The sequence below is a fragment of the Oncorhynchus mykiss genome, chromosome 3 (genome assembly GCF_013265735.2).
Source record: "Oncorhynchus mykiss isolate Arlee chromosome 3, USDA_OmykA_1.1, whole genome shotgun sequence".
In the NCBI taxonomy this organism is placed as follows: Eukaryota; Metazoa; Chordata; class Actinopteri; order Salmoniformes; family Salmonidae; genus Oncorhynchus; species Oncorhynchus mykiss.
The window spans coordinates 64,529,184-64,549,183 of NC_048567.1; the positions used below are offsets into that span (position 1 = coordinate 64,529,184).

The following is a 20,000-nucleotide window of genomic DNA, read 5'->3' on the forward strand; positions in this document are numbered from 1 at the left end:
AACCAAAAAATTTGATCATATTACTCCAGTGCTAGCCTCTCTACACTGGCTTCCTGTCAAAGCAAGGGCTGATTTCAAGGTTTTACTGCTAACCTACAAAGCATTACATGGGCTTGCTCCTACCTATCTCTCTGATTTGGTCCTGCCGTACATACCTACACGTACGCTACGGTCACAAGACGCAGGCCTCCTAATTGTCCCTAGAATTTTTAAGCAAACAGCTGGAGGCAGGGCTTTCTCCTATAGAGCTCCATTTTTATGGAACGGTCTGTCTACCCATGTCAGAGACGCAAACTCGGTCTCAACCTTTAAGTCTCTACTGAAGACTCATCTCTTCAGTGGGTCATATGATTGAGTGTAGTCTGGCCCAGGAGTGGGAGGGTGAACGGAAAGGCTCTGGAGCAACGAACCGCCCTTGCTGTCTCTGCCTGGCCGGTTCCCCTCTTTCCACTGGGATTCTCTGCCTCTAACCCTATTACAGGGGCTGAGTCACTGGCTTTACTGGGGCTCTCTTATGCCGTCCCTGGAGGGGGTGCGTCACCTGAGTGGGTTGAGTCACTGATGTGGTCATCCTGTCTGGGTTGGGTTTCTCTCTCTCGGAGGACCTGAGCCCTAGGACCATGCCCCAGGACTACCTGACATGATGACTCCTTGCTGTCCCCAGTCCACCTGGCTGTGCTGCTGCTCCAGTTTCAACTGTTCTGCCTTATTATTATTTGACCATGCTGGTCATTTATGAACATTTGAACATCTTGGCCATGTTCTGTTATAATCTCCACCCGGCACAGCCAGAAGAGGACTGGCCATCCCACATATGCTCTCTCTAATTCTCTCTTTCTTTCTCTCTCTCGGAGGACCTGAGCCCTAGGACCATGCCCCAGGAATACCTGATATGATGACTCCTTGCTGTCCCCAGTCCACCTGACTGTGCTGCTGCTCCAGTTTCAACTATTCTGCCTTATTATTATTCGACCATGCTGGTCATTTATGAACATTTGAACATCTTGACCATGTTTTGTTATAATCTCCACCCGGCACAGCCAGAAGAGGACTGGCCACCCCACATAGCCTGGTTCCTCTCTAGGTTTCTTCCTAGGTTTTGGCCTTTCTAGGGAATTTTTCCTAGCCACCGTGCTTCTACACCTGCATTGCTTGCTGTTTGGGGTTTTAGGCTGGGTTTCTGTACAGCACTTTGAGATATCAGCTGATGTACGAAGGGCTATATAAATAAATTTGATTTGATTTGATTTGATATCTGTGGAATCAAGGATTGAATAAAGACTTCCATATGCCATTGAAACCAGTGGGTTAGGTCTACTTTACTACTATGGGGGATAGTTCCATTGACATAGGCGGCGCATCCATCAGGCTAGCCTAAAGTAAATTGAATTAAATTGCCAAAATTCTTTATATAATTAGTCTAATCGTGTCTATACAGAAATAAATGAAATAATTCAAAACAGGCTACTAAAGCATGATTTGGCTACAAAGAAAAAAAAACGTTTGGGATTGTTTTAAATAGCATTGCCTACAGTCGGAAGGAAAGGCAGCCCGAAAATGTTGGGCAGCGTGCTCGTAAAATATCAAATAGATCATTTTTGAGTTGTGACTGTCAGTGAAAAGTAGAAGTCAAGAGAAGACAATGAAAAGACTCTAATCTGTCTTTCAGCTATCAAAATTCCAAATTTAATTGAGTGAACAATAGTAGGCCTACTGATTATTGGCACCTGCTGAGAGCATCTGCCATATCCCTGGTGAGTGAGCACTGCGCATATTCATTTAGAGGAACGTCATATTCCAATTGTGTCTCCCCTTCTAGGCCTTTTATACTCTATGGACAAGGTCGTTTTCATTTATCTGTCAGTGTCAACAGAGTACAAGATGCATGGAATGCTTTCTTATAAAGGTGCATTTTTAAGGTGGAAATGTGCATCCCCAAACTGGAAACTCAGGTGCCGACCCTAGTGATTTTGCTGTTCGTTACTCGTCTTGTTGTCTGAGGAAGAGTTCATGTGGACAGTACTAACATGTTCAAAGTGCACGGTAAGAAGGACAAATTTCATTGCATCCTGGACTTGCATGTTCTGTTATGATGAATTACCATATTCTAAATGTGATTTCTGTCATTCTGAGCCCCGTGGGTGGACTCCTTAATCAGGTTACCCACCCAATGCATATGGGTCCGGTAAATTTCTCAAATGTCCGGTAAATTAAAATGCTGCCGGTCAAATGTATGCCGACACATTTTCATAACGGAAACCCTGGTGTATGTGTGCGTGCGTGTGTGTGTGTGCGTGCGTGCGTGTGTGGAGGAAAGCAGCAGCGGTCAGTCCTGGTGTACCATGGTGTGTTTGTCTTTGCTCTGAGCCAGAACGGGATCTGCAGGACTAGTAATGAGCCTGAGAGTTCTACTCTCACTGTAGTACTAACTGCCAACATTAAGCCTGGGCCAGTACCCAAAAGGTCAGTAGTTTGAATCCCCGAGCGACTAGGTGAAAAATATGTCGATGTGCCCTTGAGCCAGGCACTTAACCCTAATTTCTCCTGTAAATCGCTCTGGATAAGACTGTGACTAGATAACTATAATGTACATGTAAACACAGACAGACACACAGTGTCCCTCTGCAATACATACACAAAAGAGTAAGATAAAAAGCATTGCATTCCAGGAGCATAGTTTATAAGGAGATGATCTATTCTTACTACAGTATCCTCAGACAGTACAGTATATCTCTGCATTCAGAGGCAGACCTCCGTGAAGACAGAGCCATGTTATTGGCGCTGACGGAGTTGTCAGTGTGCTTTGTGCAGTGCGATTGGTGTACAGACCTGCCAATCACAATGTAGAGGAGGACAGTGAGCAGGATGATGGCCGCAGCGGAGGAGATGGCTATCAACACCACCTGACTACTCTCACTGGAGATAGAGAATGCTGGGAGGAAATGGAGAAAGAGGGAGAGAGAGGGAGAGAGAGAGAGAGAGGGAGAGAGAGAGAGGTAGAGAGAGAGACAGGGAGAGAGAGAGAGGGAGAGAGAGAAAAGAACAGGAGCAGGAGAGAGAGATAAATGTTAGCATGTACAGGCACAGGACAATGACAAAAATCTAAAAACGGAATCGTTGACATCAATCACTTGGTGTTGAATTACATACAAAGTACATACAGTCAGGGCTGGTCTCAAACTCAAAGCTCCTGCTGCTGGCTCCATATCCTGCTGCAGTCCTGGCCCTGATCTGGAGCAGGTAGGAGGTGTCTGCCTTCAGACCGCTTAAAGTCACATTACAACCCTTAGAGCGCAGGATGGTGTAGCTGGTCTCCTGCTCCTGCTACAGGGGGGTGAGGGAGAGAGACAGAAAGAGAGGGAGAGGTTACTATCAGTCCATTCAGTCCAGTGAGGAATGTATACAGGCATCTGTCCACTGAGACTGTTGACACATCAGATCACCCATCAGGGTGGGGTCATTACCAGGGGAAGGAAATGTGTGTTTGCAATCAGGTGTATCCTATAGAGCTAAGGGGGCCACTGTCACAAACACACCAACTCAAAATACAACATATATTTGATGGCCTCCTCCACCACCCTAACAGAACTACACTGAACAAAAATCTAAACGCAACATGCTACAATTTCAAATATTTTGTTATATTGAGTTCATAAAAGGAAATTAGCTGAAATAAATGAATTTGACTCTAATCTATGGATTTCACATGAATGGGAATACAGATATGCATCTGTTTGCCACAGATACCTTAAACAAAGGTACGCCATACATGCTGTCTGCTGTCTGCCATCTGTGTGCCAGTGGCCATCGAAGGTGAGTGTTTGCCCACTAAAGTTGGTTACAACGCCAAACTGCAGTCAGGTCAAGACCCTGGTGAGGACGACGAGCACGCAGATGTGCTTCCCTGAGATGGTTTCAAATCAGCTTCTTGAAATGCCACATCTGTCAGGTGGATGGATTATCTTGACAAAGGAGAAATGCTCACTAACAGGAATGTAAATACATTTGTGCACAGCTTTTTATGCGTATGGAATATTTCTGGGACTTTTTATTTCAGCTCATAGAACATGGGAACAACACTTTACATGTTACATGTATATTTTTGTTCAGTGTAAATTGACTGGCCAGATCTACTTTCAGCCAATTGTTTCCAGATGCAGGGGACTGTACAGGAGGGAGAGAGGAGAGATCAATACAGATGTATAGCATTCCCTGAGATTCAGAGCCCTACAGCTTATGTTGGCTGTCGTACCATCCCTTTTCTCATTGAGCCAGAGAGAGGGAGAGGAGGTGCATGCCAGTGGAGAAGGGATCATACTGTTAAGGGAGTGACCGAGAGAAAGCCAGAGACATTTGGCTCCTACAGTGCCTTGCGAAAGTATTCGGCCCCCTTGAACTTTGCGACCTTTTGCCACATTTCAGGCTTCAAACATAAAGATATAAAACTGTATTTTTTTGTGAAGAATCAACAACAAGTGGGACACAATCATGAAGTGGAACGACATTTATTGGATATTTCAAACTTTTTTAACAAATCAAAAACTGAAAAATTGGGCGTGCAAAATGATTCAGCCCCCTTAAGTTAATACTTTGTAGCGCCACCTTTTGCTGCGATTACAGCTGTAAGTCGCTTGGGGTATGTCTCTATCAGTTTTGCACATCGAGAGACTGACATTTTTTCCCATTCCTCCTTGCAAAACAGCTCGAGCTCAGTGAGGTTGGATGGAGAGCATTTGTGAACAGCAGTTTTCAGTTCTTTCCACAGATTCTCGATTGGATTCAGGTCTGGACTTTGACTTGGCCATTCTAACACCTGGATATGTTTATTTTTCAACCATTCCATTGTAGATTTTGCTTTATGTTTTGGATCATTGTCTTGTTGGAAGACAAAAATCTCCGTCCCAGTCTCAGGTCTTTTGCAGACTCCATCAGGTTTTCTTCCAGAATGGTCCTGTATTTGGCTCCATCCATCTTCCCATCAATTTGAACCATCTTCCCTGTCCCTGCTGAAGAAAAGCAGGCCCAAACCATGATGCTGCCACCACCATGTTTGACAGTGGGGATGCTGTGTTCAGGGTGATGAGCTGTGTTGCTTTTACGCCAAACATAACGTTTTGCATTGTTGCCAAATAGTTCAATTTTGGTTTCATCTGACCAGAGCACCTTCTTCCACATGTTTGATGTGTCTCCCAGGTGGCTTGTGGCAAACTTTAAACAACACTTTTTATGGATATCTTTAAGAAATGGCTTTCTTCTTGCCACTCTTCCATAAAGGCCAGATTTGTGCAATAACGACTGATTGTTGTCCTATGGACAGAGTCTCCCACCTCAGCTGTAGATCTCTGCAGTTCATCCAGAGTGATCATGGGCCTCTTGGCTGCATCTCTGATCAGTCTTCTCCTTGTATGAGCTGAAAGTTTAGAGGGACGGCCAGGTCTTGGTAGATTTGCAGTGGTCTGATACTCCTTCCATTTCAATATTATCGCTTGCACAGTGCTCCTTGGGATGTTTAAAGCTTGGGAAATCTTTTTGTATCCAAATCCGGCTTTAAACTTCTTCACAACAGTATCTCGGACCTGCCTGGTGTGTTCCTTGTTCTTCATGATGCTCTCTGCGCTTTTAACTGACCTCTGAGACTATCACAGTGCAGGTGCATTTATACGGAGACTTGATTACACACAGGTGGATTGTATTTATCATCATTAGTCATTTAGGTCAACATTGGATCATTCAGAGATCCTCACTGAACTTCTGGAGAGAGTTTGCTGCACTGAAAGTAAAGGGGCTGAATAATTTTGCACGCCCAATTTTTCAGTTTTTGATTTGTTAAAAAAGTTTGAAATATCCAATAAATGTCGTTCCACTTCATGATTGTGTCCCACTTGTTGTTGATTCTTCACAAAAAAATACAGTTTTATATCTTTATGTTTGAAGCCTGAAATGTGGCAAAAGGTCGCAAAGTTCAAGGGGGCCGAATACTTTCGCAAGGCACTGTACTTTGTCCTTTAAAGCTGCAATATGTAACCCTTTGGGCGACCCAACCAAATTTGCATAGATATATATATATCCGTTATAGATCTGTCATTCTCATTGAATGCAATTCTAAGAAGTGGAAGATCTGTTCTATGTGTGCTATTTCTATGCTTCCCCTTCTGAAGTTTCATGTTTGCATCTTTTATTTTTGGTTATGGAAAATATATTTCACAGCCATTTAGATGGTACAATGATTCTCTACACTATACTTTCTTGTTTTGTCACAAACTGAAATTGGGTAAACTCTTTTTGCAACCAGGAATTGGTGGAGCGATTTCTGCATAGTGCATCTTCACGTGAATCCCCACCACCTCCGACCCCCAGAACAACTCAATGTTGCTTTATGTCTAGAACCTCTATCCACACTAAGTGGCCTGTTGATGAAGGCTGGTGTGTGTGTGTACGGACACGCTGGTATGGTCCATTATTGTCAAGTGTAACCAGATGAGCGACGGGCTATGGTTACATATGATGGATTGAACACAAATGTTGTCTCTTCCACTAATCAGAAGTAAATAAATAATAAAAAGCTAATGTACGTAAGAGCAGAGAGGATCATTTAAGACACGGTGAGCTGATCTTGTACAAATATACAGTACGTTGGCAGCATAAATAGACTTTGGTTTGAAACGTTTTCATTTGACATTTCTTGGCTGGTCTCGGTTCTGTTGAAATACAGCTCAGCCCTGCATATTGGCCTGCTGTAGAAACCTCCTCTAAGAGCCTGTGGTAGATCAGAGTCCAGTTTCAAAGGTATGTTGTGATGGGTGAGGTAAGAGGGTTCAGACCATACAGCTAATATTCTTTGATTAATGAGTTGTCTCATCTGTCCTGTGCACCTAGATATACAACAAAGGCTTCACACCTCATCACGTCTCACTTTCATGTACAGAACTCACATACACTCACACACAAATGAGATGGCTAAGCTGCAGAGCCCTCGCTAAACCAAACATCATGTCCAATCAGCTGATTCCATCTCTATTTTATGGACCCAATAACAGACTGGCGACATGATACAGATCAGAAGGTTTTACATACACCACTCACGCACACATATGTGAACACACACTGTAAAACACACATACGTGAACACACACTGTGAAACACACATACGTGAACACACACTGTAAAACACACATACGTGAACACACACTGTAAAACACACATACGTGAACACACAATGTAAAACACACATACGTGAACACACACTGTAAAAACACACATACGTGAACACACACTGTAAAAACACACATACGTGAACACACACTGTAAAAACACACATACGTGAACACACACTGTAAAACACACATACGTGAACACACACTGTAAAAACACACATACGTGAACACACACTGTAAAACACACATACGTGAACACACACTGTAAAAACACACATACGTGAACACACACTGTAAAAACACACATACGTGAACACACACTGTAAAACACACATACGTGAACACACACTGTAAAAACACACATACGTGAACACACACTGTAAAAACACACATACGTGAACACACACTGTAAAACACACATACGTGAACACACACTGTAAAAACACACATACGTGAACACACACTGTAAAACACACATACGTGAACACACACTGTAAAAACACACATACGTGAACACACACTGTAAAACACACATACGTGAACACACACTGTAAAAACACACATACGTGAACACACACTGTAAAACACACATACGTGAACACACACTGTAAAAACACACATACGTGAACACACACTGTAAAAACACACATACGTGAACACACACTGTAAAACACACATATGTGAACACACACTGTAAAAACACACATACGTGAACACACACTGTAAAACACACATACGTGAACACACACTGTAAAAACACACATACGTGAACACACACTGTAAAACACACATACGTGAACACACACTGTAAAACACACATACGTGAACACACACTAATAGGGTGCATCAGGGATGTATGGTGCAAGAAGTCCTTTAAAATAACTTGTTTCTGTCTGAGAGTAGAATCCAATCCCTTGTTCTTCCCTCCTCAGGAGTGCCTGTATGATACTTTCCTTGTGCCCTGTATAATACCAGTCTCTATCAGTCATACATCTTTCCCAGCTTGTCACCTTCCACATCATGTGATCCCTTGAAAATAACAAACAGGTGTGCCCAGGCTCTCAGAAGTGGGAGAGTGGGTGTGTCTCTAAGCTGCCTTCTGTGTGTGACAAGCTGTGCAATTGCTCACACTCTCTGTGTGTGCTGTTGTTGAAATGTAATATGTCCGTCACGTTCCGCTCTGATTATCTAAATGGTGCAGTCTGGAATTACAGCCTTATAGTGTTGAGCCCAGGACAAGGCCTGTAAATACTGTGTGTGTGTGTGTGTGTGTGTGTGTGTGTGTGTGTGTGTGTGTGTGTGTGTGTGTGTGTGTGTGTGTGTGTGTGTGTGTGTGTGTGTGTGTGTGTGTGTGTGTGTGTGTGTGTGTGTGTGTGTGTGTGAGAGAGAGAGTGTAGGAGGTTGAATTTAACTCATGTAAAGAGTAGCATTCCTTTCCATCTCAACCCCAGCATAAATAAACAGTCAGATTAAAGTGGATTTGAAAGTTTCTCTCTCTTTTCCAGATGAAATAAAACAGAAAAATAAATGCTAAAGTGTGTTCCTACAAACGTTATTTTCATAAAGTGCACTAAAAGGCCTTATCTAAGGCTTAGAGTCATTTAGCTGTTTAGCGAGGAAGCCTAAAGAGTGTGTCTGGAGCAGGGAGAGAGGGAGAGATGGAAAGTGGGAGTTGGAGTGGGAGAAACTGAGAGAGTTTGTGTGTGTTTGGTAAGCAGTACGGATTGGAAATCCCAGTTTCCCAGACATGGTTGATTGGTAAAGTTCACTCTACCACCACTTAGCTTAGTCAGTTAGCCTTTCATATCCACTTGATCATTTATTCCTGTTATACACGCCATCAGGCCAACCTGTCACGGCCGTTGGTGGGAGAAGGAGTAGACCAAAACGCAGCGTGGTAAGTGTTCAAGTTGTAAATGTAATAAACTGAACACTGAATAGAAACAAACAAAAGAATAAAGGAAAACCGAAACAGTCCCGTATGGTGAAAACACTGTAACGGAAAACAATCACCCACAACTCAAAATGGGAAAACAGGCTACCTAAGTATGGCTCTCAGTCAGAGACAACGATAGACAACCATACCAGGCCAAACACATAGAAAAGGAAACCTAGACCTACAACATAGAATACCCAGCCACATCACACCCTGACCAAACTAAAAATAGAAACATACACAGCAATCTATGGTCAGGGCGTGACACTACCTCCCTAACCCTGTAGGTAATACAATAGAAGTCTATATCTAGGTTAAATGAAGCAGCATAGCTACTCTACCGAGCTGACTGGGCCTGTGTGTGTGTCACACACCTCAAAACAAAGTTTGTAAACAATCAACAGCCGGATGGACTGCCAGGAATAGACTCCTCTCTCACAGCCTGGGCCCCTTCAGGCCTCTTTATGCTTCTTTAGGCAGGCCTGTGTTTGTGTCGCTGTTTAGCCACTGAGTGAAATCACTCTGCCTGTGGTCCCTGGGAGTCTTGTGATCAGACCACTGCTGAGTATAGAGGCCCTCAGTCACCCTCGGTCAGGCCTGATCAAGAGGCCCCGTGACTGGGTATGGCTCCAGCTTCCCTGCCTGTCCCCTGTGTCTCTTTGGGTGTCCCAGTCCTGGCTGTTCCTCTTGGACGAGCCCATTATCCTAGGGGTTAGGAGGCTCCAGTCATGCCTGCAAAAGCTAGTGGCCCTTCAGATGGTGATGGCGGAGTGAATCTAGTGCGACAGCTCAGCTATACATGTACCAAGCTGAGAGAGCTGAGAGAGGCCACACCGGAAAGTGGAAGGAAACAGAGCCTATAGGTCCAGACCTCAGATCAGTTTAGTGTTTGTCCTTCTGATGGTTGAGGTTAGGATACGGGATAAGGTGATCTGATCCTAGAACTGTGTTTTCCCCAGAGAGAGGGAAGTGTTTGGCCTGCTAATAAAGGGATTAGGGGCCACCAGGGACTGAGATCTGAGGATGACTGATCACAGACAGACAGACACACAGACAGACATAGACAGAGACGGACAGAGACAGAGACAGAGAGGCAGAGAGAGAGAGAGAGAGAGAGAGAGAGAGAGAGAGAGAGAGAGAGAGAGAGAGACAGACAGACAGACAGACAGACAGACAGACAGACAGACAGACAGACAGACAGACAGACAGAGAGAGAGACAGAGACAGAGACAGAGATAAAGGCTAATTTTACTATCAAAAGTCACCCATAGCTCCATTGAAAACCAGCCATTCGTTCCACGCTAATTTCCTCACAGAGACCCTGCAGACACATTTACTGTCAGCAATAAAACTACACTCCATTAAGACTGGACAGGAGAGGACGGGAGGAGGAAGAGAGAAGGCTGGTTGGCGTGTCAGTGTGAGTCAGATACATAAAGAGAGTGAGGGTGTGTGTATGCCCCATCTGTGTGTGTGTGGTCGCCCTGCCCAGACATTTACCCACTAGACTGTGGAATGTTTTTTCTGTGGGAGAATATTGTCCCGGTTGCCATAAGAGATGGCAATAAGACTCTCTCTCTCCCTCAGAACCCCTGATAACTCTTTTCTCTATCTCACTCTCCCCAGTCCCTCTCTCTCTGCTTCTCCCTCCCCCTCCCTCTCTCTCTGCTTCTCCCTCCCCCTCCCTCTCTCTCTGCTTCTCCCTCCCCCTCCCTCTCTCTCTGCTTCTCCCTCCCCTTCCCTCTCTCTCTGCTTCTCCCTCCCCCTCCCTCTCTCTCTGCTTCTCCCTCCCCTCCCTCTCTCTCTGCTTCTCCCTCCCCCTCCCTCTCTCTCTGCTTCTCCCTCCCCCTCCCTCTCTCTCTGCTTCTCCCTCCCCCTCCCTCTCTCTCTGCTTCTCCCTCCCCCTCCCTCTCTCTCTGCTTCTCCCTCCCCCTCCCTCTCTCTCTGCATCTCCCGCCCCCTCCCTCTCTCTCTGCTTCTCCCTCCCCCTCCCTCTCTCTCGTCTTCTCCCTCCCCCTCTCTCTCTGCTTCTCCTTCCCCCTCCCTCTCTCTCTGCTTCTCCCTCCCCCCCCTCTCTCTCTGCTTCTCCCTCCCCCTCTCTCTCTCTCTGCTTCTCCCTCCCTCCCCCTCCCTCTCTCTCTGCATCTCCCTCCCCCTCCCTCTCTCTCTGCTTCTCCCTCCCCCTCCCTCTCTCTCTGCTTCTCCCTCCCCCTCCCTCTCTCTCTGCTTCTCCCTCCCCCTCCCTCTCTCTCCGCTTCTCCCTCCCCCTCCCTCTCTCTCTACTTCTCCCTCCCCCTCCCTCTCTCTCCGCTTCTCCCTCCCCCTCCCTCTCTCTCTGATCCACTGCCAGTGTCTGATTCTCTTGCCCAACCCATGGCCCAGCTTCCAGAGAGAAGCCAGAAGACTGGACCAGTGAGACATTAGAACAGAGGACAACCACAAGAGTCTGGAATGGGGGGGCAAGAGGTAGAACAAGCCCAAATGGTGTCTCTTCTCTTCCTTCAGTGCATGGAGTTAGTCCCCAAAGGGGACAGCAGAGAACAGTACTAAAGCATGTATGGTGTTTGTGAACCAACCTTCTCGTAGTATTTGACCTCGTAGTCCAGTATGATGCCATTGGGTCTCTCTGGTTCCAGCCAGGACAGAGAGATGCTGTTACGGGACGTGCGATCCTTCCTGATCACAGTCACTGGAGAAGGGGCTGGAGAGAGGCAGAGAGGGAGGGGGAGAGATTATTGACCATTTTGCACAACATCTACTAGCAGGTCACAGGAAGTTAATGCAGCATGTTCAGTCAGCAGTCTGTATCCTGTTAACAGTTCATATTAAAGGGGTTCCTGTTGGTCGAATTGAGTTAGTTAGTTAGATAGTTCATCAGAGGAGGGTCCATACAAACCAGGTGGGAGAGCATACACATAGAGACAGCATCTATACTACAGGCCAGAGTCTCAGCGATCAACCCCAGAACTAGCAGGGACCATGATATCATCCCCAACGTATAGGGAAACATTAGAATATACCCCAGGAAATATACACCTCCTTCCTCCTTCCCTGCCCCAGTGTATTACCCTCCTACCATCCCTCCTTCCCTGCCCCAGTGTATTACCTTCCTACCATCCCTGCTTCCCTGCCCCAGTGTATTACCCTCCTACCATCCCTCCTTCCCTGCCCCAGTGTATTACCCTCCTACCATCCCTCCTTCCCTGCCCCAGTGTATTACCCTCCTACCATCCCTCCTTCCCTGCCCCAGTGTATTACCCTCCTACCATCCCTCCTTCCCTGCCCCAGTGTATTACCCTCCCACCATCCCTCCTTCCCTGCCCCAGTGTATTACCTTCCTACCATCCCTCCTTCCCTGCCCCAGTGTATTACCTTCCTACCATCCCTGCTTCCCTGCCCCAGTGTATTACCCTCCTACCATCCCTCCTTCCCTGCCCCAGTGTATTACCCTCCCACCATCCCTGCTTCCCTGCCCCAGTGTATTACCCTCCCACCATCCCTCCTTCCCTGCCCCAGTGTATTACCCTCCTACCATCCCTCCTTCCCTGCCCCAGTGTATTACCCTCCTACCATCCCTCCTTCCCTGCCCCAGTGTATTACCCTCCCACCATCCCTGCTTCCCTGCCCCAGTGTATTACCCTCCTACCATCCCTCCTTCCCTGCCCCAGTGTATTACCCTCCCACCATCCCTCCTTCCCTGCCCCAGTGTATTACCCTCCCACCATCCCTCCTTCCCTGCCCCAGTGTATTACCCTCCCACCATCCCTCCTTCCCTGCCCCAGTGTATTACCCTCCTACATCCCTCCTTCCCTGCCCCCGTGTATTACCCTCCCACCATCCCTCCTTCCCTGCCCCCGTGTATTACCCTCCCACCATCCCTCCTTCCCTGCCCCAGTGTATTACCCTCCCACCATCCCTCCTTCCCTGCCCCAGTGTATTACCCTCCCACCATCCCTCCTTCCCTGCCCCAGTGTATTACCCTCCCACCATCCCTCCTTCCCTGCCCCAGTGTATTACCCTCCCACCATCCCTCCTTCCCTGCCCCAGTGTATAAACCCTCCCAACATCCCTCCTTCCCTGCCCCAGTGTATTACCCTCCCACCATCCCTCCTTCCCTGCCCCCAGTGTATTACCCTCCCACCATCCCTCCTTCCCTGCCCCAGTGTATTACCCTCCCACCATCCCTCCTTCCCTGCCCCAGTGTATTACCCTCCCACCATCCCTCCTTCCCTGCCCCAGTACATTACCCTCCCACCATCCCTCCTTCCCTGCCCCAGTGTATTACCCTCCCACCATCCCTCCTTCCCTGCCCCCAGTGTATTACCCTCCCACCATCCCTCCTTCCCTGCCCCAGTGTATTACCCTCCTACATCCCTCCTTCCCTGCCCCAGTGTATAACCCTCCTACCATCCCTCCTTCCCTGCCCCAGTGTATTACCCTCCCACCATCCCTCCTTCCCTGCCCCAGTGTATTACCCTCCCACCATCCCTCCTTCCCTGCCCCAGTGTATAACCCTCCTACCATCCCTCCTTCCCTGCCCCAGTGTATAACCCTCCCACCATCCCTCCTTCCCTGCCCCAGTGTATAACCCTCCTACCATCCCTCCTTCCCTGCCCCAGTGTATAACCCTCCCACCATCCCTCCTTCCCTGCCCCAGTGTATTACCTTCCTACCATCCCTCCTTCCCTGCCCCAGTGTATAACCCTCCCACCATCCCTCCTTCCCTGCCCCAGTGTATAACCCTCCTACCATCCCTCCTTCCCTGCCCCAGTGTATAACCCTCCCACCATCCCTCACTCTCATGTCGCCTCGCCTTGGGACCTCACATGGTCTCAATCTAGCACTGTAATTCAACTCAGGACTCGCTCCTTCTCTCCCTCCATTCCTCTCTACCTTTCTTTTTTCCACTTCTACAGTTGTGTAATTGCTAGCTGCAGCTGAGAGGCCAGGCCGCAATGAGCTTTAAGTTCATTAGACCGCAGGAAACAACAAGTTTGTCTTTGAAAATGTTCAAGCCTCTCTTGATTCTGATGATACAACTTTAGAACGGCTGGCACTTTTTTCCTCTGGAAGTTATTTTCTCTCTGTTAATGAATCTATTTGGAGCCAGTCTGTTTTCACTCTCCTCCCTTGTTCCCTCTCCCTTTCTCTCATTCCCTCTTTCTCTCATTCCCAGTTTCTGATAGGGGTATAGATGTTGTTTTATTGGTTCTGTGGTTTATGGGTGTAATGATTTATTGTGTCTGAGCAGGACACTGGTTTGATGCTGGGTATCTTTCTCTCTCTCTCTCTCTCTCTCTCTCTCTCTCTCTCTCTCTCTCTCTCTCTCTCTCTCTCTCTCTCTCTCTCTCTCTCTCTCTCTCTCTCTCTCTCTCTCTCTCTCTCTCTCTCTCTCTCTCTCTCTCTCTCTCTCTCTCTCTCTCTCTCTCTCTCTCTCTCTCTCTCTCTCTCTCTCTCTCTCTCTCTCTCTCTCTCTCTCCTGGAGGGCTTCCTGGCCTCAAGATACATTTCTCCTTCTTTCTCTCTGGCCCCCAATTCTTCCCCAATAGCTCACTGCAGAGACGAGAGGATGTGACTACAGTCCCCATCATAGTACCATCATAGCACTAAGACTGCACTCGTGAAGGTGGTAAATTACCTTTTAATGGCGTCAGACCAAGGCTCTGTGTCCTTGCGCTCCTAGACCTTAGTGTCGCTTTCGACACCATATATCACCACATTCTTTTGGAGTGATTGGAAATAATTGGTCTAAGCGGAAAAGTTGTTGCCTGGTTTAGATCTTATCTGTCGTAAAGATATCAGTTAGTCTCTGTGGATGGTTTGTCTTCTGACAAATCAATGATAAGTTTAGGTGTTACTTAAGGTTCCGTTCTAGGACCACCATGGTTTTCACTATATATGCTACCTCTTAGTGATGTCGTTTGGAAAGACAATGTCAACTTTCACTGCTTTGCAGACCACACAGCTGTACATTTCGATGAAACATGGTGAAGCCCCAAAATTGTCTACCCTGGAAGCCTGTGTTTCAGACATAAGGAAGTGGATGGTGGCACATTTTTTTATTTTAAACTGGGACAAAACAGAGATGCTAAATAGGGCTGATAGACTCTTGACTAGAACTCACAAATGTGATCATATTACTGTGATCATATTACTCTAGTGCTAGCTTCTGGTTAAGGCTAGGGCTGATTTGCTCCTACCCATCTTGCTGATTTGGTCCTGCTGTACATACCTACATGTGCGCTTCGTTCACAAGACGCATGACTCCTTATTGTTCCTAGAATTTCTAAGCAAACAGCTGGAGGCAGAGCTTTCTCCTATAGAGCTACATTTTTATGGAATCACCTGCCGATCCATGAGACGTAGACTCTGTCTCAACCCTATCTATACTGAACACTCATCTCTTCAGTAGGTCCTATAATTGAGTGTAGTCTGGCCCAGGGGTGTGAAGGTAAATGCCAATGTACTGGAGTGACAAACCACCCTTGCTGTCTCTGCCTGGCCGGCTCCCCTCTCTCCACTGGGATTCTCTGCCTCTGACCCTATTACGGGTCACTGGCTTGCTCGCACTCTCACATGCAGTCCCTTGGAGGGGTGCATCACATCATGCCAGGCTTTTTTTTGCTATACTCTACTTGAGTGGGTTAAGTCACTGACCTGATCTTCCTGTCCAGTTTTGCACCTCCTTGGGCTCGTGCGGTGGAGGAGATCTTTGTGGGCTGTACTCGGCCAAATCTCAGGGTAGTAAGTTAATGGTCAGTTGATATTCCTTTGGTGGTGTGGGGGCTTTGCTTTGGCAAAGTGGGTGGGGTTATATCCTGTCTGGTTGGCCCTGTCCAGGAGTAACTTTGGATGGGGCCACAGTGTCCGACCCCCCCTGTCTCAGTCTCCAGTATCTATGCAGCAAAAGTCTATGCGCTGGTGGGCTAGGGTCAGTCTGTCCTATTTGGTGTAATTCTCCTGTCTTATCGTGTGTCTTGTGTGATCTTAGGCATGCTCCTTCTAATTCTTCCACCCTCTCTCTACCCTCCCAGAGAACCTGAGCCCTAGGGCCATGCCTCAGGATTACCTGGCCTCACGACTCCTGGCTGTCCCCGTCCCACCTGGTCATGCTGCTGATCCAGTTTCTGCTGTTCTGCCTGTGGCTATGGAACCCTGACCTGGTTACCAGTCGTGCTACCTTGTCCCGGACCTGCTGTTCCGACCCTCTCTCTTCATCTCTCTCTCTCTACTGCACCTGTTTTTTCGACCTCTGAATGCTCGGCTATGAAAAGCCAACTGACATTTACTCCTGAGGTGCTGACCTGTTGCACCCTCTATAACCACTGTGATTATTGTTTAACCCTGCTGGTCATCTATTAACGTTTGAACATATCTTTCAGAACAATCTGGCCTTAATGGCCATGTACTCTTATAATCTACACCTGGCACAGCCAGAGGAGGACTGGCCAACCCTCAGAGCCTGGTTCCTCTCTAGGTTTCTTCCCATGTTCCTGCCTATTCTATGGAGTTTTTCCTGGCCACCATGCTTCTACATCTGCATTGCTTGCTGTTTGGGGTTTTAGTTTGGGTTTCTGCACAAGCACCTTGTAACATCTGCTGATGTAAAAAGGGCTTTATAAATACATTTGATTGATACAGTCCCATATTAAGAGTCAGACTCTCTCAAACTCCAGCCTTTATCAGTCACACTTCAGTGGAGGGATAAGACTAAACAGTTGTAATGGAGATAAGTCTCTCAGCGCTACATTTCCTATTGTCATCAGATCTACATCCTGCTTTCACAGTGTGTGTGTGTGTGTGTGTGTGTGTGTGTGTGTGTGTGTGTGTGTGTGTGTGTGTGCGCGTGCGTGCTTGTGTGTGAGTGTGAGTGTGCGTGTGTGTGTGTGCGAGTGAGTGCGTGCGTGTGTGTGTGTGTGTGAGTATGAGTGTGCGTGTGTGTGTGTGAGTGTAGAAGAGGGGCTGAGACTCGTCTTACGACACCCTGTCAGAATATCCGGATGCTTTCCTCCCTTCCGAGACGGCCAGTTAATCCAGCTTTTAACAGTTTTGGCAGGTTTAAACAGGAGTGTGTTGGTGTAGTGTGTGTGTGTTTCTCTCTGAAAGAGGACAGCTTCTCTCTCTCCACGGACATAGCCACATGTGTGTGTAGGGAGCTGTACACTGACAACCCTAATCCTTGTAAACTCAGCCTGATGGGTCGTGCAGCTGCAGAATAAGGATGGTTTGTGTGTGTGTGTGTGTGTGTGCGTGTGTGCGTGTGTGTGTTTGCGTGTGTGTGTTTGTGTGTGTGTGTGTGTGTGTGTGTGTGTGTGTGGGGGGGGTCAAAGGAGAATGTTTCATTTTCACACACCCTTTCCTTCTCCTCATCTCAGCTAAAGGACAATCACACATTAAACTCACTATTTCACTATTCTCATCACGCTATCCTCTCAGGTGACAGCTTGGTGATACATATGAACCATCCTCATCCTGTTGTTAATGTAGCATGTCCTTTAACAGGCACAGAGAGATAAGAGGAAGGTTATCAGATCTGTAGGTTAAAACATGATAAGGATTCACCTATTCTGAGCACAAACAGACTGGTAGAGAGCTCTGTTGAAACCTGCTATCTTTACATGATCAGTGGACGTGTTGCTTTTCTTTACCTCTACCCTCCCTCTCCCCTGGGAGAGGTATACACACGTCTGGAGACAAGTGAAGAGCACTAAATCCACACACACACACACACACAGTAAATCTGCATTTACTGCTGATCCCTCTGCTGTCATTTCAAAGGGCCGTGTCTAGCCCGTCATCCTTTATAGAACACAGCTGGGTAACACACAGGAAACTCAGCACGCACCTCATTGTACACCTCAGTGTGTGTGTGTGTGTGTGTGTGTGTGTGTGTGTGTGTGTGTGTGTGTGTGTGTGTGTGTGTGTTTTCGTGTGTGTGGGTATGTACACACCATCCCCCCCAAAAAGGTGTATAACCCCCCCTGTCTCGCTCTCTACAGACAACAGTGCATTGAGAACACATTACTGTGACAGAATTACTCTCCACCATAGACTGTATTAACTGAAACCATCCCAGCTATCCCTCCCCACTGTGTTACACAGACAGACAGAGACCTTCATCTACTGCTGCACTACAACAAGAGAGAGGAGACCGGACCCAATGTCCCAGCAGAGAGAGACCTTCATCTACTGATGCACTACAACAAGAGAGAGGAGACCGGACCCAATGTCCCAGCAGAGAGAGACCTTCATCTACTGATGCACTACAACAAGAGAGAGGAGACCGGACCCAATGTCCCAGCAGAGAGAGACCTTCATCTACTGATGCACTACAACAAGAGAGAGGAGACCGGACCCAATGTCCCAGCAGACAGAGACCTTCATCTACTGATGCACTACAACAAGAGAGAGGAGACCGGACCCAATGTCCCAGCAGAGAGAGACCTTCATCTACTGCTGCACTACAACAAGAGAGAGGAGACCGGACCCAATGTCCCAGCAGACAGAGACCTTCATCTACTGATGCACTACAACAAGAGAGAGGAGACCGGACCCAATGTCCCAGCAGACAGAGACCTTCATCTACTGATGCACTACAACAAGAGAGAGGAGACCGGACCCAATGTCCCAGCAGAGAGAGACCTTCATCTACTGATGCACTACAACAAGAGAGAGGAGACCGGACCCAATGTCCCAGCAGACAGAGACCTTCATCTACTGATGCACTACAACAAGAGAGAGGAGACCGGACCCAATGTCCCAGCAGACAGAGACCTTCATCTACTGATGCACTACAACAAGAGAGAGGAGACCGGACCCAATGTCCCAGCAGAGAGAGACCTTCATCTACTGATGCACTACAACAAGAGAGAGGAGACCGGACCCAATGTCCCAGCAGACAGAGACCTTCATCTACTGATGCACTACAACAAGAGAGAGGAGACCGGACCCAATGTCCCAGCAGACAGAGACCTTCATCTACTGCTGCACTACAACAAGAGAGAGGAGACCGGACCCAATGTCCCAGCAGACAGAGACCTTCATCTACTGATGCACTACAACAAGAGAGAGGAGACCGGACCCAATGTCCCAGCAGACAGAGACCTTCATCTACTGATGCACTACAACAAGAGAGAGGAGACCGGACCCAATGTCCCAGTAGACAGAGACCTTCATCTACTGATGCACTACAACAAGAGACAGGAGACCGGACCCATTGTCCCAGCAGAGAGAGACCCACTGGGTACATACTGCTCCAATCAACATTGCTTCCACGTCATTTCAATGAAATTGCGTTGAACAAACGTAGAATAGACGTTGAATTGACGTCTGTGCCAAGTGGGTAAGGAGAGAGTAAGACATAAGACTATCAGAGAGGAACGTCATAGAGACACAAATGATTGTAATGGGTTGGAGTCAGCACCTTAACATCAACACACAAGTATGACTGAGAACAGAGGGAGAGAGATGTGTATGGATGGTTGAGGAGTGAGAAGAAGAGAGACAGAAACAGAGACAGAGAGAAAGAGAGAAGGAGAGAGAGAGAGAGAGAAAACCCCAGAGAGGGATGTATGAAGTGAGGGAATGAGTGGGAGGGTGTAGTGAACTATAGCCATCATGCATGCATTCCTAGTTTGGTATTGGAATGTTGAGGTTTGTTACAATCCGCTGCAGAGAGATTGATTTGTCTCTGTGAGGGACTTTCACTGGGCCAAGTCCTCCCTCCCCGTTGTCTCTGGGTTGGGATGTGTGGAGAATGTTTATATGAGAGATCGATGTGAACAACCCATCCCTCTGTGTGTGTGTGTGTGTGTGTGTGTGTGTGTGTGTGTGTGTGTGTGTGTGTGTGTGTGTGTGTGTGTGTGTGTGTGTGTGTGTGTGTGTGTGTGTGTGTGTGTGTGTGTGTTCCT

At 47.4% G+C, this 20,000-nt stretch overlaps 1 protein-coding gene across 2 annotated transcripts in view; it reads right to left on the reverse strand.

Annotated features, from left to right (window-relative positions):
- The window catches only part of LOC110520379 (ephrin type-A receptor 3), a 155,777-nt gene that overhangs the window by 43,395 nt on the left and 92,382 nt on the right, over window positions 1–20,000 (reverse strand). For both annotated transcript variants that reach the window (XM_036974916.1, XM_036974917.1), the window contains exons 6-8: window positions 11,667–11,791; window positions 3,162–3,324; window positions 2,830–2,932 (exon numbers count right to left, since the gene is read on the reverse strand). In XM_036974916.1, coding sequence (XP_036830811.1) covers window positions 2,830–2,932; window positions 3,162–3,324; window positions 11,667–11,791 — 391 coding nt within the window. The remainder of the gene's footprint in view (window positions 1–2,829; window positions 2,933–3,161; window positions 3,325–11,666; window positions 11,792–20,000) is intronic.